Source organism: Oncorhynchus gorbuscha, linkage group LG17, assembly GCF_021184085.1.
Source record: "Oncorhynchus gorbuscha isolate QuinsamMale2020 ecotype Even-year linkage group LG17, OgorEven_v1.0, whole genome shotgun sequence".
In the NCBI taxonomy this organism is placed as follows: Eukaryota; Metazoa; Chordata; class Actinopteri; order Salmoniformes; family Salmonidae; genus Oncorhynchus; species Oncorhynchus gorbuscha.
This window is the reverse complement of record NC_060189.1, coordinates 21,300,511-21,324,691: the sequence shown is the minus strand read 5'-3', so window position 1 is coordinate 21,324,691 and position 24,181 is coordinate 21,300,511. Positions and strand designations below refer to the sequence as shown.

The 24,181-nt window shown below is 41.8% G+C and overlaps 1 protein-coding gene across 2 annotated transcripts; it reads left to right on the top strand.

Moving 5' to 3' along the window:
• LOC124001562 (protein L-Myc-1b-like) lies at positions 1-19,066 on the top strand. Of its 2 annotated transcripts, none has more exons than XM_046308461.1 (3): positions 1-145; positions 16,342-16,976; positions 17,692-19,066. In XM_046308461.1, the coding sequence occupies exons 2-3, from the start codon at positions 16,388-16,390 to the stop codon at positions 18,264-18,266; spliced, it is 1,164 nt and encodes a 387-aa protein (XP_046164417.1). In that variant the 5' UTR covers positions 1-145; positions 16,342-16,387; the 3' UTR covers positions 18,267-19,066. The 2 variants fall into 2 exon arrangements, with proteins under 2 accessions (XP_046164417.1, XP_046164416.1); XM_046308460.1 differs by lacking the exon at positions 1-145 and adding an exon at positions 15,426-15,695.
• Positions 19,067-24,181: the final 5,115 nt, after the last annotated feature.

Sequence of the window (24,181 nt, the reverse complement as noted above, 5' to 3'; positions counted from 1 at the left end):
CATGTTCAGTTTTCTAATTAAAAAACCATGGACAACTACCGCGCTGCATTTTGGTCCGCCTCTCCTTCAATAGAAGAATCCTGTGGCTGTGATGTAGGGTTCAGTCAGGAGTTGATGGACGGTCGGAGGAAGAGCAAATTAAATGGTAAGAGATCCATCCCAGCTTCAAGTGGTTTCAGATTTCACATCCTACGTTGCACAGGTGCAAAACATATACTACTGTGTCTGTGGGAACAGGTGCTATTGCTTAATGCATGTCATTTTGATCTATGGTATCTACAGATTGATTTATAAATGAAAATGTTGGTCAAAACCAGAACTAGAACCACACAGGTCCCTTACATCGACGGGTTATTAACTCAGTGAGTCGCACTGGTAACACTGGCACATGTGGGACTTCTAACCCATTTTAAACTTTGATTGAGCTATTTCTGGGTTGCAACATTTGATTTATCTATGTACTCTGCATCTGTAGATACCATCCAGTAGTCTGTGTGAATAATGGGGGCTGAGCCAGAGTGGTGTTTGTGAGACAAGGGCGAATCCCGACGTGGTCCTAAGCTGGATCTTTTTACAAAAATGCCTGGAGTCTGAATGGTTAGAGCTACAAATACTATCTATGAAAAGCTGAGACTCCCACGAACAAGCACATGTAACAAACTACACAAGAGTCATTAGAAGGTACTGTGTCTATAATGCTGTAAGCTCACATAGTTGCTGTCACAAACTCATAACTCCACACAGTTGGCAATGACTAGTTGGATAATAATTCCCAACTGAGCAAACCATTTCAGTACGTACAGCATTCATGTAAATTAGTGTGTTTTTGGTCTGTGTATGAAAGGGATAATAGTTCTGCCTGTAATTTGTTCCAGACAAGCAAAACCAAAAAACATGTCACAAAGCCAATCATCACTGTCTGGTTTTCCAATTCTATTTGATGTTTCTTTGCTAGAATACAGGGACAAAATCAGAAGGTCAATGGCATGGAGAAAAATTTCAGAGATTGTTGGTGAAGAGATATTTCCCAATGTGTTCTTGTGCTGCTAGCTATGAACCTCAATCAACCTAAACTTAACTTCAAAACTTATCAAAGCCACCATTTGAATGTGTTCACTAAATTAAATTGTGAAATTTGAACACAAAAGGGTAGAATTCACCAGTAACACACATTACATTGTAAATTAAACACCTAAGGATGCAATTCCCATGTAGTGTGCTGCTATATTATCCATTATGATTGTCATATATTATAGCTCATGGCTCTTTCATTATACCTGTGTCATGACATTGATGATAGCTCACGTCCTGTAAAATACATAGGCCTACATGTACACTATCGGTCAAAAGATCTAGAACACCTACTCATTCAAGGGTTATTTTTTAAAAACTATTTTCTACATTGAAGAATAATAGTGCAGACATCAACAAATGTCAGGAGTGTGCAAAGCTGTCATCAAGGCAGAAGGTGGCTTTTGAAGAATCTCAAATATAAAACATATTTGTTTAACACTTTTGTTATGGTTACTACATGATTCCATATCTGTTATTTCATGGATTTGATGTCTTCACGATTATTCTACAATGTAGAAAATAGTTCAATTAAAGAAACCCTTGAATGATATCCATACTGAAGACGGATATAAATGAAACATGTTAAGTGTTGGTCCCATGATTCATGACATAAAAGATCCCCGAACTGTTCCATACACACACAATGTACATCCATTTTAGTGAACATTTCTCCTTAGCCATTACAATCCATCCATCTGACAGGTGTCATATCAAGAAGATGACTAAACAGCATGATCATTACACAAATACACCTTGTGCTGGGGACAATACAAGGCCACTCTAAAAATGTGCAGTTTAATCACACAACACAATGCTGCAGATGTCTCAAGTTTTGAGGGAGCATGCAATTGGGATGCTGACTGCAGGAATGTCCACCAGAGTTGTTGCCAGATATTTCTCTACCATAGGACGCCTCCAATGTCATTTTAGAGAATTTGGCAGTAGGTCCAACCGGCCTCACAACCACAGACCACGTGTAACCACGCCAGTCCATGACCTCCACATCTGGCTTCTTCACCTGTGGGATAGTCTGAGATCAGGCATCCTGACAGCTGATGAAGCTGTGGGTTAGCACGACCAAATAATTTCTGCACAAACTGTCCAACCCGTCTCAGAGAAGTTCATCTGTATGTACTCACTACTGTAAGTCGTGCTGGATAAGAGCGTCTACTAAAATCAGTGGTTTGCTTACGTCAACGTTGTGAACAGTGTCCCGTGGGATTATGGTATGGGCAGGCATGAATTACGGACACAATTCCTGTGATGAAATCCTGAGGCCCATTGTCGTGCCATTCATCTGCTGCCATCACCTCATGATAATGCAAGGATCTGTACTAGAGGTTGACCGATTAATCGGAATGGCTGATTAATTAGGGCCGATTTTGAAGTTTTCATAACAATCGGAAATCGGTGTTTTTGGGCACCAATATTTTTTTATTTATTTTTATACCTTTATTTAACTAGGCAAGTCAGTTAAGAACACGTTCTTATTTTCAATAACTGCCTAGGAACGGTGGGTTAACTGCCTCGTTCAGGGGCAGAACGACATATTTTTTTTCCTTGTCAGCTCGGGGGATCAAATCTTGCAACCTTACAGTTAACTAGTCCAACGCAATAACGACCTGCCTCTCTCTCGTTGCACTCCACAAGGAGACTGCCTTTTACGCGAATGCAGTAAGCCAAGGTAAGTTCCTAGCTAGCATTAAACTTATCTTTATAAAAGACAATCAATCATAATCACTAGTTAACTACACATGGTTGATATTACTAGATATTATCTAGCGTGTCCTGCGTTGCATATAATCTGACTGAGCATACAAGTATCTAATTATCTGACTGAGCGGTGGTAGGCAGAAGCAGGCGTAAACATTCATTAAAACAGCACTTTCGTGCGTTTTGCCAGCAGCTTTTGTTGTGCGTCAAGCATTGCGCTATTTATGACTTCAATTCCATCACCTCCCGAGATGAGGCTGGTGTAAATGAAGTGAAATGGCTAGCTAGTTAGCATGCGCTAATAGCATTTCAAACGTCACTCGCTCTGAGCCTTCTAGTAGTTGATCCCCTTGCTCTGCATGGATAACGCTGCTTCGATGGTGGCTGTTGTCATTGTATTGCTGGTTCAAGCCCAGGGAGGAGCGAGGAGAGGGACGGAAGCTGTTCTGTTACACTGCCAATACTAAAGTGCCTATAAGAACATCCAATAGTCAAAGGTTAATGAAATACAAACGGTATAGAGTGAAATAGTCCTATAATTCCTATAATAACTACAACTTAAAACTTCTTACCTGGGAATATTGAAGACTCATGTTAAAAGGAACCACCAGCTTTCATGTTCTGAGCAAGGAACTTAAACAATAGCTTTCTTACATAGCACATATTGCACTTTCACTTTCTTCTCCCACACTTCTTTTTTGCATTATTTAAACCAAATTGAACATGTTTCATTATTTACTTGAGGCTAAACGGATTTTATTGATGTCTTATATTAAATTAAAATAATCGGTATCTGCTTTTTTTTGGTCCTCCAATAATCGCTATCGGTAACTGCGTTAAAATCATAATCGGTTGACCATTTAATCTGTAAACTATTCCTGGAAGCTGAAAATGCCCAAATCTTCCATGGGCTGCATACTCACCAGACATGTCATCCATTGAGCATGTTTAGGATGCTGTGGATTGACATGTTTGACACCATGTTCCTGCCAATATCAATCAACTTTGCACAGCCATTGAAGCGGAGTGGGACAACATTCCACAGGTCACAATCAATAGCCGTGTCAACTCTATGTGAAAAGGATGTGTCGTGCTGCATGAGGAAAATGGTGGTCACACCAGATACTGACTGGTTTTCTGATCCACACCCTACTTTAAAAAAAATATACTATATCTGTGACCAATAGACTCATATCTGTATTCACAGTCATGTGGAATCCATAGGATAGGACTTTATTTATTTAAATTGACTGATTTCCTTGTATGAACTGTAACTCCGTAAAATCTCAAATTGTTTATGCCCATTATTGAACTTGTTATTTCAATTACCATACAAATTGTCAGCTCCTTATTTTCATGAATACAAGGTTTGGATATGCACTAAACAATTGTCAGGAAAAAGTAATGTAGAAAATCAGGCTTATGGTTAGCTTCATATACATTATCTACTGGTATCCTTTTTTAAATTGAGAACATATAGCTGGCTCAACAATATGAGAACAATGTGTGACAAGGGCGCATTGCACATGCCCATAAGGCCACTAATGCCATACTGTAGGCCTATGACTGCATTGGTGATGCATGCCATTATGATAAACTGAAAAATAGGTTCACATGCCTGATATGAGACGGTGACAGTCAAATAAAACAGATTGGAGAGCTCACAACTGGACAAAAAGGTCATGTTCATTTGAGAAAGCAACTCCGAAGCAAAGACAAATTAGAAACAGATCCCCTTCACCCCTTTTTTATTGAGAAATTGTAATCTTCATTTTCCTGATTTAAAAACAGGCTGGCTTGCTTTTTTGCTTTTTTGAAAATACGTTCAACATTCTCTGTAAAACTCAGCTTGTCATCAATTTGTAGGTATTTGAAACACTCAACCACCACTGGTTGGTCGTTCAGAGAGAGTGGTGGGACATTGGCAAGTTGTTGCCATTGGTAATCAGCTCCTTTTGTCTTTTCCACATTGATGTGGAAGGCACTTGATCAGCACCATGCTTGAAGGTTGTTGGCCTGTTTAAAATAGCTGTCCCCATCTGACGTTACTTTTTTAAAGAAAGAGTCCCACCAGAGCCATGTCATCTGCGTACTTGAAAAGGCTCACATTGTTTCCTTGGATAATCATCTGATTAGTGTCGATAGAGAACAACGGTGAAAGGACACACCCCTGGGGCGCCCCTGGTCAGGGTAGCATCCTCAGTCCCCTTCTGTGCCTCATAGGCAAACTGTAACGGTTCCAGTTGATCTGCTATGGACAAGGTAAGGTGCTTCCTGACAACCCTTTCCATGTATTTGGCCAGAAGGGGAGTGAGAGCCACAGGTTGAAAGTCATAATAATGTTTTACATTTTCAAAACCTATGTGAATAGGTTTACGCCAATGACCACGAAACAGACAATCTTTTGGAGCAAAGCATTGTCAAGCGTTGGCACCAGTTCTGGTCAAAAATCACTGTTAGGCTAAAGCCTCTACACATAGGCTGAGTAAGGGTTTGAGCTTGGCTAATGGAATGAGTTTTATAGCCTATGTTGATACATACTGACACGCTGAGAGGATTTCACATCAATACATGTTCCTCTTCCGTGTTAGTATATCTTACATATATTACAAGTCTCCACAGTAGTCAATGTGTCAGCAGAAAGATGTAATACCATTGTCCCACATGACTGTGTCTGTAAATAGAACTGAGTGACTGGCAGCACCATTCAGCTAGTTCCACTTTAGTGTTCACAGGACCCACTGATGAAGGATCTAGAGAATAGCTGTTCACACCTGTGATAAAAGTAGGCTTGGTACATAGTGAATTTACACTGAAATCAATCCTAAACACCATTATGAGGTCAAGAAGAACACCACATGTGGTCACTGCTTATCATCAAGTTGAGTGTTACTGTTTTTATTGGTCCGTTGGCCATTGCCTGTGACACAGAAAATGGATCCTCAAAGGTGTAATAAATAGTGCAGTCCTCATTGGTCAATACCAAACACACCATCTCGATAGATGACCTCAGTGAGGGGATCTGGTCAGTAGATCTGTTTGCTTTCTATTCCTGAGTCTGACATTTAGTGCCCGTCCTGTTCAACCCTTCTCTGCAAGGACTGAGGAGCACATGGTGGGTGTGGGGACCTGAAATCATACACCCTCTTTCCCTAAGAACCCTACGCTGCAAAACCGGGACTCATGTTACCGTAATATTTATATAATGGTATAACCCCCGCTGTAACCATGGAGGTTGAAAAGCCTCACGGTCCAGTGCATCATGATTTCATGAAAAGAATGGCTCCTTGTAGGGGAGCATCTTGTGTTCCTATAGCTCCTATGGTTTTTGTGGTAACATTATTTGCAGAAGGCTCCTTGTTTGTTTTTATTTCTTGGACTGACTCAGACTCCTATTCAAAACGGATTATAGTTTTTACATTGGCCTAGTTGCACATTGGCCTAGTCTGTAAGGTGCTTGTCAACACAAAGCCTATGACTTCCGAGCACCAATGTCAACTATACACATGCACATATGCTACTTCCTCCTCCTGTGATTATGTTTTATTAGGAAACTTAAGCTGTATGGAAACTGTGAGTGCTAGGCATGCTGTATGATCTATGTGCCACGTGATAAGTCTTTCCGTATGGAGATGGGAGGCATGCTGTTACTGTGGCGTGAGGTCCGGCCCCGTCTCCCGTCACACCACCGACGCAACACTTCTATTTCAGACATCAGCTGATCTAGAGGACAGAAGGGAGAGCGAGAGAGAAGCATCGGAGGTAACCACACATAAATGGAGGGGGAGTGGACAGTGGGACTGAAATTTGGTTATAGAGGGGGCTGTTATCACACAACAGACTTTAATGCAGTGTGTGTGTTTGTGCGTGAGCTTGCATGTGTGCCTCCATGTGTGTGTTTTAGTGTGTCAGACAGAAATCAACCCTGAGAATAACTGTTAAGAACGCCCACAGTCTCAGTGAAGAAAATGTCTTCATGTCTGTTGGACATTGATGGCATTTCTAAAATACATTCTGGCTGAGAGAGTGGGCAGTTTTACAGTGATTGCAGTTTTACTTTACACAATCCAATATGCCGATGTCTCAGAACATAATGTGGAAAACATCTAATTCATCTTAATAGGTGTACTTGTCTACGCAAAGGGAATGAAATGCCATGCATGTCATTTTCTCTTCTTACATTCATATTTTTAAAATAGTTTTTGGACTATTTTCACAAGTATGTGGTACATTTTCACAACTCTTAGTACAAAACTCAAACTTGTCACACGCAGCCAGTTTTTCATTCAAAACCTGTCATTGTGCATTCATTTGGATTGTAAAAATCTCTCACCACATCACATAACCATTGATTCAACATATGTTTATTGTGAAATGTAATGAGAACATTGGTTTAATCACAAACACAACATATCTTTTCAATTTAGTCGTTTTAACTACCAGTTAATCTCGCATTGTTTGCAATTGGATATGTTTCAAATCGCCCTTAGAAGTGCTGAAAGTTGCTTTATATGCTACAGTACTGTAAATAACAGTAGATTACAGTTTACACATTAGACAATACACTTACACTATCCAACAAAATGGACAGAATCTATAATTTCCATAATATCTAATGTATAATCAAAGGTGTGATCAATGAAGACATCCTATAATAATAATATAATAATAATAATATATGCCATTTAGCAGACGCTTTTATCCAAAGCGACTTACAGTCATGTGTGCATACATTATACGTATGGGTGGTCCCGGGGATCGAACCCACTTCCCTGGCGTTACAAGCGCCATGCTCTACCAACTGAGCTACAGAAGGACATCCTCTACAATCATTCATGCAAAAAATATTTTTCAGATATAATTGCAACAGGTGTACTGTCTGTAATCAAATGTAAAACATTATATGAAACAAATTAAATGAATGAAAATAAAACATAACATTCAACACTCATTAAAGCATGTCTTGAGCATTTGTACATAAATTCTTTCCCTCATCACAGTGAATGTCCCCATTGTTCATATGCACAACAGGAAAAACCTTTTGGTGTGGTGAATCGAAGTTTTACATTGGTCTGCAATGATGTTGTCGCATGCCTCATCCTGAGTGACGCAGCGGTTCAAGACACTGCATCTCAATGCAAGAGGCGTCACTACAGTCCCTGGTTTGAATCCAGGCTGTATCATGTCTGGCCATGATTGGGAGTCCCATAGGGCGGCGCACAATTGGCCCAGCGTCGTCCGGGTTTGTCCAGGGTAGGCAGTCATTGTAAATAACAATTTGTTCTTACTTGCCTAGTAAAATAAAGGTTCAATAAAAAATAAAAATCCATGGCCAGGAGGAGGGTGGCACACTCATGGGGATGGTTTTCGTACACCTTCCACCTCCATGCTGAAAAAAAAAATTCACTAGGGTTGAGGAAAGAAGAGTATAGGGTCACGAATTGGGGATGGGCCCTGAACCATGTCTGAATGGTGGAACCTGACATTGCCCACACAATCACATAGGTGACCCCTTCACCTTGACAGGCCTGCAAAATTTCATTGAGAAACACAATGAGGTGTGCACCGTTGTAGGATCCAAGTAATGGCCTATGTCCTACAACACCTTCTTCAGAGATCGCTGCACACATGGATATGTTTCCCCACGTTGTCCAGGCACTTGGACGATTGCCCCTTGGCCGATGAGGTTCCTCCCACGGCATCGAGTATTGACCAGGTTGAAGCACGCTTTTTCAACAAAGATATACTTGTGATGGTTCACAGCAGCATCAAGAACCATCTCCCTCTAAAAAATATATTTTGGTTAGTTATTTTTTACAGTATAGTTCCAATATGATATTGTGAAGTAGCATGTGCATCAAATAGTAACAGTAATATGGTATATAGTGCTGTACCTGAACATACTCCGCCCGCAGTTGTTTCACCCAGTCGTTGTTTCTCTCAAAAGGCACCAGGTAAATGTGTTTCATAGATACCTGGTGCCTCTTCAAAAGGCAGTTGATTGTTGTTAGGCTGATGGATGACACATTAGAAAAGGTGTAATCGTTCTCCTCAATGGCCTGCTTTATTTCGGACGGCGGTATGTCCATTCCTGGCCCTCACCACCACTGCCCAGTCCTGCTGGTCAGTCAGCACGGCAAACACCTTGGTCTTCTGTCAATTCTGAGGGTAGAACAGAGTATACTGTCAATAGATCATACTGTAAGAATACTGTAACATGTTTTGTGAATTTACATGCCTTACATTTACAGTAAATTACATATTGTAATGGTAAAGCATAGCGCTTATCCTGCAGACTGACTGGTTTTCTTGGCTAAATGTTCTCGTGATCGAATTGACAGTTTATCGTTTCAGATTGGGGTGAACTAATCTGGCAGCCTCTGCCATGGTAAGACCTCTGTTTACCACATGGCCAACGACAATGGCCTGGACTTCATTAGACACAACAGTTCCCTGCTGTCTGCCTCTCTCTGATGTCTTTGACAGGGCCCATGTCCACCTCTTTGACCTGTTTGATGGGGCCCATGCCCACCTATCGGACGGGCTCCTTGTCCACGAGCTCTTTGATTTCTTCCTTTCCCTTGCTGCCTATCATGTTGAAATCTATTGGCAATAACCGGTAGTCATTATGTATGGCTATCATGTATCATACATGTAATTTTGATGTTTATACTTTACAAACACACTTTATTTCTGTAGTTCTCAAAATCCATATATAGGGGGCAAACTACCTGCCCTCCAGGACACCAACAGCACCCGACATCACAGGAAGGCCAAAAATATCAAGGACAACCACCCGAGCCACTGCCTGTTCACCCTGCTATCATCCAGAAGGCGAGGTCAGTACAGGTGCATCAAAGCTGGGACCGAGAGACTGAAAATCAGCTTCCATCTCAAGGCCATCAGACTGTTAAACAGCCAACACTAACATAGAGTGGCTGCTGCCAACATACACACTCAAATCTCTTGCCACTTTAATAAATTAATTTAATATCACCAGTCACTTTAAATAACGCCACTTTAATAATTTCTACATATCCTACATTACTCATCTCATGTATATACTATATTCTACACAATCTACTGCATGTTGCCTATGCCGCACAGCCATCGCTCATCCATATACAGTTGAAGTCGGAAGTTTACATACACTTAGGTTTGAGTCATTAAAACTCGTTTTTCAACCACTCAACAAATTTCTTGTTATCAAATTATAGTTTTGGCAAGTCTGTTAGGACATCTACTTTGTGCATGACACAAGTCATTTTTCCAACAATTGTTTACAGACAAGATTATTTCACTTATAATTCACTGTATCACAATTCCAGTGAGTCAGAAGTTTACATACACTAAGCTGACTGTGCCTTTAAACTGTTTGGAAAATTCCAGAAAATGATGTCATGCCTTTAGAAGCTTCTGATAGGCTAACTGACATCATTTGAGTCAATTGGAGGTGTACCTGTGGATGTATTTCAAGGCCTACCTTCAAACTCCATGCCTCTTTGCTGAACATCATGGGAAAATCTAAAGAAATCAGCCAAGACCTCAGAATTTTTTTTTTTAGACTTTCACAAGTCTGGTTCATCCTTGGGAGCAATTTCCAAACGCCTGAAGGTACCACGTTCATCTGTACAAACAATAGTACGCAAGTATAAACGCCATGGGACCTCGCAGAGTCATTTCGCTCAGGAAGGTGATGCGTTCTGGCTCTTAGAGATGAACATACTTTGGTGCGAAAAGTGCAAATCAATCCCAGAACAACAGCAAAGGAAGATGCTTGTGAAGATGCTGGAGGAAACGGGTACAAAAGTAAAAAAAGCCAGCCTACGGTTTGCAACTGCACATGGAGATTGTACTTTTTGGATAAATATCCCCTGGTCTGATGAAACAAAAATAGAACTGTTTGGCCATAATGACCATCATTATGGTTGGAGGAAAAAGCGGTAGGCTTGCAAGCCGAAGAACACCATCCCAACAATGAAGCAACATGTTGTGGGGTTGCTTTGCTGCAGAAGGGACTGGTGCACTTCACAAAATAGATGGAATCATGAGGAGGAAAATTCTGTGGATATATTGAAGCAACATCTCAAGACATCAGTAAAGCTTGGTTGCAAATGGGTCTTCCAAATGGACAATGGACCCCAAGCATACTTCCAAAGTTGTGGCAAAATGGCTTAAGGACAACAAAGTCAAGGTATTGGAGTGGCCATCACAAAGCCCTGACCTCAATCCTATAGAAAATGTGTGGGCAGAACTGAAAAAGTGTGTGCGAACAAGGATGCCTACAAACCTGACTTAGTTACACCAGCTCTGTCAGGAGGAATGGGCCAAAATTCACTCAACTTATTGTGGAAGGCTACCTGAAACGTTTGACCCAAGTTAAACAATTTCAAAGCAATGCTACCAAATACTAATTGAGTGTATGTCAACTTCTGACCGACTGGGAATATGATTGAAATAAATAAAAGCTGAAAGAGATCATTCTCTCTACTATTATTCTGACATTTCACATTCCTAGAATCATCACTTTATTTTATCTGACCTAAGACGGGGAATTTTTACTCGGATTAAATGTCAGGAATTGTGAAAAACTGAGTTTGAATCTATTTGGCTGATGTGTATGTAAACTTCTGACTTCAACTGTATGTATATGTACATATTCTTATTCATCCCTTTACATTTGTGTGTATAAGGTAGTTGTTGTGAATTTGTTAATTACTTGTTAGATATTCCTGCACTGTTGGAACTTGAAGCACAAGAATTTCGCTACACTCTCATTAACATCTTCTAACCATGTGTATGTGACAAATAATATTTGATTTGATTTAGTAGATAAACCAGTTAAAATCTATAGGTTAACCAAACGGTTAAGTGATGGTCAAATGTTTTTAAACAAATGAGAAGAGACTCATATGAAAAGTACTGTGAGCATTGCATTGTTAAAGGCTTTATGACAGGTATTTCTAGAGGAAACACTGATTCGGTTTGGTGAAAAAGTTACTGTCTGATTTAGTGTGTTCTACTAAGTCAATGGGAAATGTGCTTTAATTTTTGAAAAACAGCCTTTTAGATGTTCTATTTTGAGTGTTGTGCTGACTTGTGAGTACCAAAGCGATTAAAAAAATTGTGTTAACCAATAATCAACACCAGATGGCAGTCAAACTCAGCCAATGCAGACATCAAGTTGAAGACATCTCTCTACCTTTACATGAACCTTTTATGTTATGTGTTACGATAATTGTCTATAACATGGTGTAAGCTGCAAACATTGACTTCTGACTGACAGACTTCAATTACAAATCTCTCTCTAATGTGGAACATTTTCCAAAGGTGCCTTTAACTTTGTAAAAAGTATGTTTTATAGACACTTTGGAATGACCACTATAGTCAGCTCTTATTTTCTTCTGGTGGAAATGTAAACTTATGTTTGTGTTCTTGTGCAGTATTCTATGAATGATCAACCTAGTGTTCTATTAACACAACAGTAGAATCAGGCAGTAGTTTTCAGTTTGGATAGAAAAATTTAAAAAATATTTTTTTTATTTATCTATACAAATATGATTCCAATCAAATCTTCAAGATTTTTATATTCAGTATTCATACCATTATTATACTGCGCTAGAAATTGTTGCACCATAAGACGTGGATGCCGATTTTTTTTTTTTTTTTTTTTTTTTTAATATATTTTTTTTAAGGCAGCCCTCCGCACCTCTCTGATTCAGAGGGTTAAATGCAGAAGACACATTTCAGTTGAAGGCATTCAGTTGTACAACTGACCAGGTATCCCCCTTTTCCTTTCTCATACTGATCAAGATCACACCCTACTTAAAGGGTGTGGCAGAAAATGGTGCAATACCTCCCTTGGGAGCAATACTTGTTTTTTTATTGGGTTTTCTCTATGTAGATGGTGAAAGGGTACCTTTCAATCTGTGTGAGATGGTATCTATTGGGGTGGGAGGAGGGGGTCAGGGTGTCAAATGGGTCATGGGGAATGGGAGGGTACAGAACGGAGGGACACTGAATTCCAGCAGTGCATTCTGATGTCTCTGCCACTGTGCCCTCCATCTCTTTATGGGTGATTGAGTGTGGGTGTTAAATGTGCACTGCTTGACTTCTCTCCAAAGGTGAGTTTCCTCCCCCACCCCGTTCAGCACCCCCTCCCCATGTCTTCCTCCTCTTCACACACATATGCTACTCTGACCATACGGGACAATGGGAGACACTTGGAGTGAAGCTGGAATTGACTTGGGGAGCTACCCCCATGAGGCTATTGTTAGTGTTAAGCATTGTTACGCCAACAATACCCCTGCTGAGGAAAAATTCTACATTTACATTCCTTATGAAGGAAGAGGAGGAGTAGGAGTAAAGGCCCTTATTGGAATTGTATGGGTCTGTAAGGCTTTTGTTCTTAGTAGTGGGGATGTATTTCTCCAGAAGTAACAGATTGGAGGGTGGTCCTCTTTGAATAGCGTGATGAGCCTGAGTAGGGTTTGTGTTAGACTGTGGTCCTGGCTCCAGTGCAGAAGAGATTAGCTAGTCCACATAATCAGTTCAACATGCAGACTTAATAACTACATTTACATCTTACATTTTAGTGATTTAGCAGACGCTCTTATCCAAAGCAACTGACAGTTAGTGCATTCATATTAAGATAGCTAGGTGAGACGACCACATATCACAGGCATAAGTAAGTACAACTTTTCCTCTATTAAAGCAGCTATCAACAAACTCAGTGGTAGTAAGAAAAGACAAGTGTGCCTATTAGTGCATAAAGGCAAGGGTGTTACATGTGATACATTCAGGGACACAAGCGGACTTATAGTGAACCACATGACCTGACAGGAGAAGCTCGGGTCCCCGTGGATCCTAATTTGGGCAGCAGGAGTGGACAGGAGCCACACTGTGACAGCGACCTGAGGATCACACTGGGAACGTCGTTCCCTCTGGCTTGGCGTGGTGACACCACAGGGTAGATGTGTGTTTGACCTCAGGCTCGTCTCTCACAACAGATGTCCATCACTAAACAATGTCATTAACTTGTCCTGGATGGACAAGGCCCATGGGGATCTCCCCTCTAATGCAGAGATATATCATTAAGGAGAAGATGAGGTATGCCAAGGTCTGCTCTGATCAATATGATGGGTAGAGCGGGGTGGAGGAGGGAGGAGGACAGTGTTTTGTGATGGTGTCCTTGGCAGACGTTGGTGACCTTTGACCCAAACCCTGTGAAAAGCCAGAATCCGACTCAACATTTATCTCCCCTTCACTGACTGCACCCCAGATCAGAAGCCAAATGAACCCAGGCTAGTCTGTTGCTACCAGAGCCATAGCAGCTCACAGAGCAGCATCTATTTTACCAAAATATTTAAAAGACTTGATAATTGGTTTAAAAAGAGGATTATGTTTCAGAAGTGGTTAAACATTAACATCTAAATAACAAAACCCCTAATGTTTCAGAAGTGGTTACATTCACTTTTAGAATTCAATTCATGGGAAGCTTGAAACATCCTCCTGTGTCTTTCCCTCATCTCTTCACGGTGGTAATGAGCATTTCAATCTGAAATCCAAACAGAGGAGTCCTATAAAGTGAAAATAGGAAAAGTGACTTAAACATTCTTTCTGTTGTTTTTGATTGTGTTCTGGTTGGTTCTGTTGCGTTCCTAAGCTCCTGTTCATCCTCCAGTCTCAAGGACCCACATTTTAACAGTCTCAAATCACAAACAGATGTCAGCTGCACAAATGTGCAAATCCCCCACATCTGAATTCTCCAATATCCACTGCGTGAATGGTTTGCAAATAGATGGATGTCCTTGCATATACTGCACAACTATTTACATTGGGCAGATCCATCACTTGACTAAAGACAATGTCCTCCCATTGCTTGTCTTGTAGAATGCAAAAAAGGTGATCAACACCACATTCAAACCTTATCACTTTTCACACATTTTTGGGCAATCAATTGAATAATCTGGTATGGACACAAAGTACTGTATCTTGATAGATTATGATATTTTTTTAAAGAGGTATTTTTTTTATTCAACCATCATCAGATACATTTAAAATGTCAGGACTTCCAGGTGAGTGTCGTTTTTTAAAACTTCTATATTACACCAGAAAGCTCTGCAGTGTGTAGATCGGTGGGAGTGGTAATGGCATGGCAAATTGGGTGGGTGGGGTAGGGTGCAGGACCAACTCAAATTTGGTATCGGGGTTAGCCCACACCCGTCCTCAGCCCAGGATAACCAATATTGGTTATTGATCATGGGGATTATAAAACAAGGACACCGGGAGCTGTGTAAAGACACAAGCCGCCCTTCACTCAGAACTCCCCATCTGGCACTGACTCAAGCTGTTCCACGATATGATTTAGAACACATAAATGGCAAAAAATATATATATTATGGATGCAACGAAAAGTTGTAGTTTTTCAAAAGCACGTTAATGACTATTACAGTACTGAATAGTACTAAATATAATTTCCTTGGTCGACAAGAAGGCATAATCTCATCCATAGGAATTTGCATCTCCAAGTCCTATGAATTGTTGTGGCTTTGCGTGTAGCTTTAACTGGGCGTACCCGTTTATGCTAATGAGCCTAGGGGTTCACCCGGATCTAGCGCCAGTGCAGATATCTACAACCTACTTTATCGTTTTCACACTGGCGCGAAAAAACGCATTGTGTGGCTACTATTTATCAGACTGTGGGCGGAATCAATTGAACCACTTCACACACCCTGCTAAAATAAATAGCTACTGAACTTAAACAAAGTATAAGTACATTTCGTTCGGTCGGCGTGATCTCTTACGGTTTTTACCCATTTTCTCCGTGGAGTTCCAACTACTAGTATACCAGCTGATACGGAGAGACTCCAGTGGTAGGAATTGCAGTGTGATCCTTAGATAAAGCGGTGAGTGTTTTAGACAACTAATCTAGCTAGCCTCATTAAGCGATGGCCAACAAAACATCTCAGAAGATGGAACTTTATCTGTATAACTTAGTGACTGCTACTTCGTTCCGTTTTAACATCCAGACAAAGCGAACATAGCCGATTTCAGTGAAGTAGACTAGCCTATTTTGTTTTGTGTCAATGCGCTTTCGGCAATGAATATGGCACGAAGCAGCACACCTACAAAACATTGAGGTTTCTACCCATTGGCTAGCCTAGGCTACCGGTAGTGGGCATCGGCCAATTTACGCAATTACCTGTAAGGAGTCTTGTTTTTCTCGATTGTTTTAGAAGGTTAAACCGGGGCATAAAACTAGATTACGTAATAGACTGCATGTGTCCAGACAAGGCCAGATTATCACCGCCCACAGGAAGAAATCAATTATTAGTCTAATTTGTAGGAGGCACCAGCCTAAGATTAGAATGCACTGTTACAATGTTTAAAGGACCTGGATGGTACTGATTATTGTATAACCGTGTTTAAAGGCGCAGCATTGGATGCGCCAAGATGATTTATTGTGTATTTTAAAGACAATGTGTAGATTAGTATTAATGTAGCAGAAATCTTCAAAGAATAGGACTGATGCACTACTTTGCTTTTTTTTAGGTTGTGTGAAGATTTTCTCCAATATCGGAGTCGAGTGTGATCATCTATGCTTGGAATAAACTCCAGAGTATCACGTTGTGACAGTTGGGAGATGGAGTACGACCTCTATCAGCACTATTTCTTAGATGACCTTGACAAAGAGGAGGACTTCTACAAGTCAACCGCTCCAAGTGAGGACATATGGAAGAAGTTTGAGCTACTGCCCACCCCTCCCATGTCCCCCACCAGGACATTAGGTGGTAACATGCATGTTCCCCCGGGAGACAAGTTCGGCTGGCTGTCCAAGGTCTTGGGTCAGGATGAGGAGTACGAGGGACCTGACACCGAAGAGCTTTTTGGGAACATGAGTTCCATTATTATCCAGGACTGCATGTGGAGTAGTTTCTCAGCCAGTCAGCACTTGGAGAAAGTCAACGAGCGCCTGTCAGCTGCAGCCCAGGCTCGTCTCTCCCCACCAGCACCCCAGAACTTTGCGACTGTGAGCAAAGTGCAGTGCACCCTGCCGACCCCACCTGATGCGACACTGCCCAGCACCGTGGCAGAATGCGTTGACCCAGCGTCTGTGCTCACCTTCCCAGCCATCAGCTGTAGGAAACCGGCATCATCGGGCTCTGAGTCTCGCTCCGATTCCTCTGGTAAGAAACTGACCATGTAGTAAATAGATTAGCCTCTGCTAGATGTTGCCTACTCAATGCGTCAAGCTGAGGCCGCCAGGGGGAACGCCCGCACTAGGCTGGACGTTGACATTTGCTGAGTCAAGGTATTCAGCTTTACTTAAGCCCTTATCTCCAGCACAAAATCTCTCTCACTTACAGAGAATGTCTCTTTTCCTCAGCCAAGATTTGTAAACTGTTGCTGCAAATGCTTAGGTCACAGATGCAAGAGGACCAGTAAAAAAAAAAACACCTCCCTACAAGCTTTGTGCATCAAGCTTCCCTCCTAGAATTGTATGACAAAGTGTGGGAGGTGGGGTTCTTGGAAATTTATTATGTGGTGCCAGGCCGCATGACAAACTTTCTGCCTGCTGAAATCGGCGTTGGTGCATTAACTTTAAAAGATACAGCATTTTCGCATGACATGAATGACCAAAGCTTGATTAACACTAAACTAAAGCAGGTCTTCTCCTTTGCTCATGAGAATATAGATTGTCCTTTAATAGTTTAACCCCAGAACACCTCGCCCAAACGATTTAGGACACGTACTGCCACATCCTTCAATAGATAATTTTCCAGTGTTCTCTCCACTAACAGCCTGTCAGAAGTCTGAGGCTTTAAGACTCCTCTTTATGGATGTGAGGGAACTCCTCTGTGCATGTGTAATGATGTGTGGTTGTTTCTTTTGATGTAACAGATGACGATGAGATTGATGTGGTGACTGTGGAAAGCAAGCAGAGCCGAGCCCGACTGTTGGGAAGCCGTAAGGCTGTGACCGTCACTGTCCGCGCTGACCCCTGCCCACAGCGTTTCCACATGTCTGTCCACCAGCAGCAGCACAACTATGCAGCCCCTTCCCCTGAAAGCGACCCGGAGGAGGAGGATGAGGAACCACAGTGTAAACGGTTCTGTCCAGACTCCAGCCACCACCAGCAGCCAGACTCCCCAGCCTCCATCTCCCCCCAAGGGTCCTCTGCAGACAGCCCCCAGAGCTCTGACACTGAGGACACTGACCGCCGGAAGAACCACAACTTCCTGGAGCGGAAGAGGCGGAACGACCTTCGCTCCCGCTTCTTGGCACTGCGGGATGAGATCCCGGGCCTGGTAGAGTCGGCCAAGACTCCCAAGGTTGCCATCCTGACTCAGGCGACAGAGTACCTTCTCCAGCTGCACAGCAGAGAGAAGCACCAGGCCCAGGAGAGGAAACGCCTCAAAGCGCGCCAGCAGCAGCTCCTCCAGAGGCTAGCCACCCTCAAACGGTCCTTAGGATAGAAACAAACTATGCAGTGGACTCTTAATAAATCAATAGCCTCATTCTAAAAAGCCATGGACTTTTCTCTTTAAGCAAACTGCCACTTTCAAAAGGCTAGGACATTTCCTCAAACTCAATGCCTCATGCAAAAAAAGATGCGTACGAAATGCCTCACTCATTATGTTCTGGATTAAGTGGATCTCAGCCTGTGAACCAATGGTGGGGAGGCTGGCGTTAAGGACAGTTCTGTGTTAGTCATGTTTTCTCATTTTGCACATTGAGTGATGACAAGGCGGTAGTTGACATGTGGTGGTGTTGATTCCTGGTGTGCATTGATGGTGATATTTGTAGATTTCACAGGAACAGGTGAGAGGATGCTGTGATTAAACCAGAATGAAACTTACTTCCAAATGTCATAAGTGTCTCGTAGCTTGTCAGTTCATTTTATAGCCTTGTCTTGTGTATCTAGGTTGTAAAAGTCTTTCTTTGATGAATGATCAATGCACACTTGGATTGAAGTTTAGTAGCGACACCTTGTGTACACAGAAAGTGAGTCACTCGTCATTTGTTTTCTTCGTGGCTGGTTCATTTGATGCACACATTGTTCTGTAAATAATAGCATATTGCTCTGTTAAGGAGACATTCATGTTGTTCTTCTCTAAAACAGCCTTCAGGGAGCTTCTTTGTGTTTTTTTTGTATAAATGTCAAAGTAGCACTGCTGTACTTTATAATTACATGTCACTTTGACACTATTTTGACTGCTTGTTCCTCTGTTTGAGATTTGATTTCTGTATTCATAAAATTTTGATGACATTTGTGTATAATTGTGATATTTGTCCTTTTTGATGGTTCTATGGCAACATGGTTAACATAGGGAATTGAAGCAGTGTATTCTTATTGAAAGAACAATCCATTGTATTAACTGTATAATGACTCATGAACATGCATTCACTTCTGCAATACAGATCAAGTGTCTCAGAACATTCTGATTTGGCAGCTAGTGTTTCCGTTTTAAATTATCTTCATCAGTTTCCATAACCTATCAAACAACATTTTCTCAGTCCGTGTCAAAAGTTTCCCATAGGATGATACTATGGGACCCTAAATCGTAGAGACATGCCCTATGGAAAAAGTGCATGTATTGACTTTGAAGGTAGTATTTGTTTTAACTTCAATCTTGCCAGACTGCAGCATGCAGAATCTGGATTTGTAGGGAGTGTGTCCTTGAAATGTGTGATGCTTTGGGATCCTCCCCTCTGCAGTGGCTGCTGCATGCAGGGCACTTGATGTGCTCTCAACTAGGTTACGCACAATCTTTAGAACAGTCCCTGGTGTGTGGCGAGGGTCTCTGAGTGATCTCCTATCCTGAGATGGGTTCAGTCATCCTATTAGAAACAAGTATGTAGTGACTGAGAAGCCTTGCTCTTAATCGACCTATGCATGCATGGTAGAGAGCGGTTTGAACCTTGACTGCAAAAGGAAAAGATGCTGTGAATGGTCAAGTGGAGAAGCTGATGTAAGAAAGGAGCTCGGTCTCTGCTTTAGTTTCCAATTGGTCATAAATATTCTACACTTCTAGGCAGGGAATCAGAGTGCAGTTGATCTGTAGGTTACATTTTAAAATTTTTACTAGGCAAGTCGAGAACAAATTCTGATTTACACTGATGGCCTACCAAAAGGCCTCCTGCGGGGATGGGGGATTCAAAATAATATATATAGGACAAACACCACTATATATAGCGAGACTTAGGACAACATAGCAAGGCAGCAACGCCCCCCCCAGCTTGTGTATGTTTTGTACGAGTCTGTTGGCACCTGGTCCTTCGTTCTTCCACCCATAAAGTGTAGCTAGGTGTCGTGTGCCATCCTGCCATAATTCACAGCTGGTTCTGTTGTATTATGCTTGAGAAACACATAGAATGAGGCAACACTTAGCTAAGCATCTAAGGCCAATTAGCACTTAGCTGTCCTTAGCATAGCAAACTGGAACAGCGTGTTGCGTTGACTCTTGATTTAACTATGGCCCACAAAGAATTCTGAAGCAATATTTTACCCTATGTGAGCTTCTTCCTCAGTGAAGTAACCCAGGTTGCCATTGGTGATGTCAGTAACCTGCCTGAACAGGAGCACAGTGAATGTTGGAAATTTGAGGATTAGGATTTTTATTGCACTGTAGCCTGATAGACCAGTCAGCCACACCCTCAACCGTCTCACACCACACAGCCCTTTGTCCCACTGTTGACGGTTGGTAGTTAACCTGCATTCATTGAGCCCTTGAGGCATCCTTTTTCTGTCCCCATTCTGTTGTGAATGTGTTCTACAGAGTGTACAAAATATTAGCAACACCTGCTCTTTCCATTACATAGTTTTCACCTGGTCAGTCTGATTCCTTATTGATGTCACTTATTAAATCCACTTAAAATCAGTGTAGATGAAGGGTAGGAGATGAGTTAAAGGATTCTTAAGCCTTGAGACATGGATTGTGTATATGTGCCATTCAGAATATTTAAGTGCCTTTGAACAGGCGCACCGGACCGAGTCTGTCCAGAACTGCAACACTGCTAGGTTTCATGCTCAAGAGTTTCCTGTGTGTATCAAGAATGGTCCACCACCCAAAGGACATCCAGCCAACTTGATAAAACTGTGGGAGGCATTGTAGTCAACATGGGCCAGCATTCCTGTGGAACGCTTTCGACACCATGTTGAGTACATGCCCCAACTAATTCAGGGTGTTCTGAGGGAAAAGTGGGGTGCAACTAAATATTAGGAAGGTGTTCCTAATGTTTTGTACACTGTATATGGACTTTCTCAAAGAAGTAGAACGTTCCAGAACATTTCAGATAGAAATGTGTTGAGTAGAGCTGCTGCAATTCTCTATTTCATACGGTTGTGAGTTAGCCCGGTCCAAGATCTTCAGCCAACTCCCCTGGTTATAATTGTCACAACACATAAAGAATAAAGCACTGTGGCTCCCCCAGCGATGTGACGGAGGAAAGCCACTGTTTGGTACGTCAGCCACGTCCAACCAGCATTGTAGGCTGCAGCGCTACACCCACACCTGAGACCACTCAGCCTCGTTAGGCTGCAACGCACCTGGGACATTTAAGGTGCTGCAGTAGTTCAGCACAGAGAGCTTTACAGACATTTGTTTGAAGCCTCTGGACATTGAGTTCTCTACAGGAAGGAGTAACAGGACTACAAGTGAAGCTGGTAAACTTGGTAGCAGCCCAGCTAGTTTCATTAGTCTAACTTTAGGTTCAGTTAAGGACAGTGTTTTGTTTTCAGTTACAGTTTGAGAACAGTCTTTGTTAACCTTTTATTTTAAATAAATATGCCTGGTTTAAGCTGTGCTTCTGTGTGTTTGGATGTCTGTCATTGTTTCTTGTTGTTGCCATCCTACCAGACCACACCTAGTGCGTTGGTTACTGGCCCAATGCTCTTAACTGCTAGGCTATCTGCCGCCCTACACTTCATGGGAAAGCAATATATTTTTCTAGAGAACCCACTTTTCTGTTTACAGTTGTGTTTATTTAGTGGTTATGCAATTGCGATTAGGCATAAAGCAACTAATATGCAAAGTACTCCTCCCACAGTCTTTACTGAGTCACTGGGGGTGGTTTCCAACTGTTACTGCAGTACCTAATGATAGTAATAACGATGAGTGAAAATGCATGTGCAAACACTGTTAAAAGTCAAGTATACGTCTCAAGAGTGTCTCCCTCCATAGCGTCGGGATCTTTCCCATGTAGTAAGTGGTGATGTAAGATGATCTGTTTGTCCCGTGAGCTGCTCTGTTGTGTTGGGGCCCCTGACGGTTAAACTTTACTGGCTTGTCCAACTGGCTTTTCTGGTCTGAAGCCACGCCCACACAGCAACCTCTGAAATACTGCATGTGTGATCACTTCCACACATGTTTTTGAGGTGGCCTGGTGTGTGTTAAAGATCAAATATTTCATTCTCACACGTGTTCTACAGTTATCCCTGTTACAACCCGACTCTTAACTGCATGCGTGTCGGTTGTCTTGCATGTGTCTGGTGGTGTGAAGTCATTGTGTCTGTGGGCATATCATGTACTGTATGTGTCATGGAGGCCTGTGCATCCTGAATCTGTGTTTATTCCCCAATAATTGATATTTTGAGCAAACACAGATCATCTTCCTCTCTGATCTGATTGGACAAAAGGCCAAGTAGATCAGATCTGAATCGTGCTGCCTGTTTAAACACAGCCTAAGTGAGCTCTAGTGGTCAGACCACAGTGTATGTCTGATCAGGATGATGATTCGGTCAGTTGGTGGTACAGGGAACTCTGATCTTCCTGATTTATAGATCCTCTCCTCAGAACACTTTGTTATTCCTCTCCCCTGTTGAAATCTCCCTACACAAGCAAGTAACACCGTCATACTCCTCTCCTGGACTTTTTTCTCTCCATTTCTCTCCACAAATATGTCATCCACGTAAGTCGCTACACGCTGGTTCTCCTTCACCTCTCCTTCCATTACACTGCTAATCAGCACCACCAACACATCCACTTTAGTCGACATAAACACTTTGACCTTGTGCCCTCGATGCCTATTTAAATCAAGAATAGGTCTTCCCAGCAAATCAGCTCACATACAATAGGTAATGACTAGGAGGGCTGACTTGATGATCTTAGTGGTTGATTGAATGGCTGGGGATAATTTACTGTGTGGATAATTTGATAATTGTGGTTAACAGGATGACCAGGGCAAGGGTCAGTGGCCTGATATCAGTTGAGGAGACAATGGGAGAGCAGAGCGTCTGTGTATCTGCTCTTTTGTCAATGGGCCAATAGTATCCCAGTTCAGAGAGAGAACAGATACGTGTGTGTGCACTAGACTGCAGGATAGTGTTCTAGGGTAGCAAACAGTCCTCTATGATGTGCTACTCTGTGTGTATGTGTGTATATGTGCGTGCACACGTGTGTGTGTGTGTGTGTGTGTGTGTGTGTGTGTGTGTGTGTGTGTGTGTGTGTGTGTGTGTGTGTGTGTGTTACGGTTCATTTTCACACAATTGATTACTCAAATAGATAGATTCCCTCATCACTGAGCTGAACAATAATCAGTCTGGCTAACCCAGTGCATAAACGTTAGCCCAACCTCCTCACAGAACAGCACAGAGAACAGCTCTATGAGGAATGCTGCCAGGTTATCTACCAGCATAAATGCAAATAATATAAATTACTTCCGGAGCCAGAAAAGGTTGTGTGATGATTGCAACACACCTCAGTAAACATTGAGCAGTAAACATTGAGCAATATCTGAACAACTGCATCTCTGTTCTTGTCGATGAAAGTTTCGTAACATCCCTCAGCTGTCGTGAGACATTCCATACCTTTGCACTTTAACACAGAGAGATATTGGGCAATGTTTTTCTGCCATGTTAAGTCATTATATTCCCCTGTATTCTTCTCACTGGCTTGGCTATGCAGAGTTTACATAGTGTCTTTACATAGTGATTCAGAGAGGAAGTCGACTAAAAGCACAATAGATCTTATTGAAACGGTCCCTTATCAGGTCGGAGCCCATCTGACCCAGATGTTGTTAAACATGCGGCTTTCTTTGGTCTTTTGATTATATTGTCTTTACGGTGCTGCAATCACACATTTGACTGCCTCTCCCTTATGCTTTAACTTATGTCTACTTTGAATGTAAGATTGGAGGTCTTCTGGGACATTGTGTTTTGCAGTTTCTTTCCAGTAAAATAGCGATAAAATAATAGAAGTTCAGCTGGAGAATGGAGAGAATATTGCTGGGTGGACCTACTTTCATTTCTGTAGTTTTTAATTTTAATTTATTTTTTGTAATTTTTAAAAAACCTTTATTTAACTAGGCAAGTCAGTTGAGAACAAATTCTTATTTTGAATGGCTGCCTAGGTATTACTTAACATCAACACTTTTTAGAACACACCTTTTC

Coding starts and splice junctions, on each gene's coding strand:
- LOC124001562 (XM_046308461.1), top strand. CDS start 16,388: ATGCTTGGAATAAACTCCAGAGTATCACGTTGTGACAGTTGGGAGATG. Junction 16,977..17,691: donor GTCTCGCTCCGATTCCTCTG/GTAAGAAACTGA, acceptor TTGATGTAACAG/ATGACGATGAGATTGATGTG.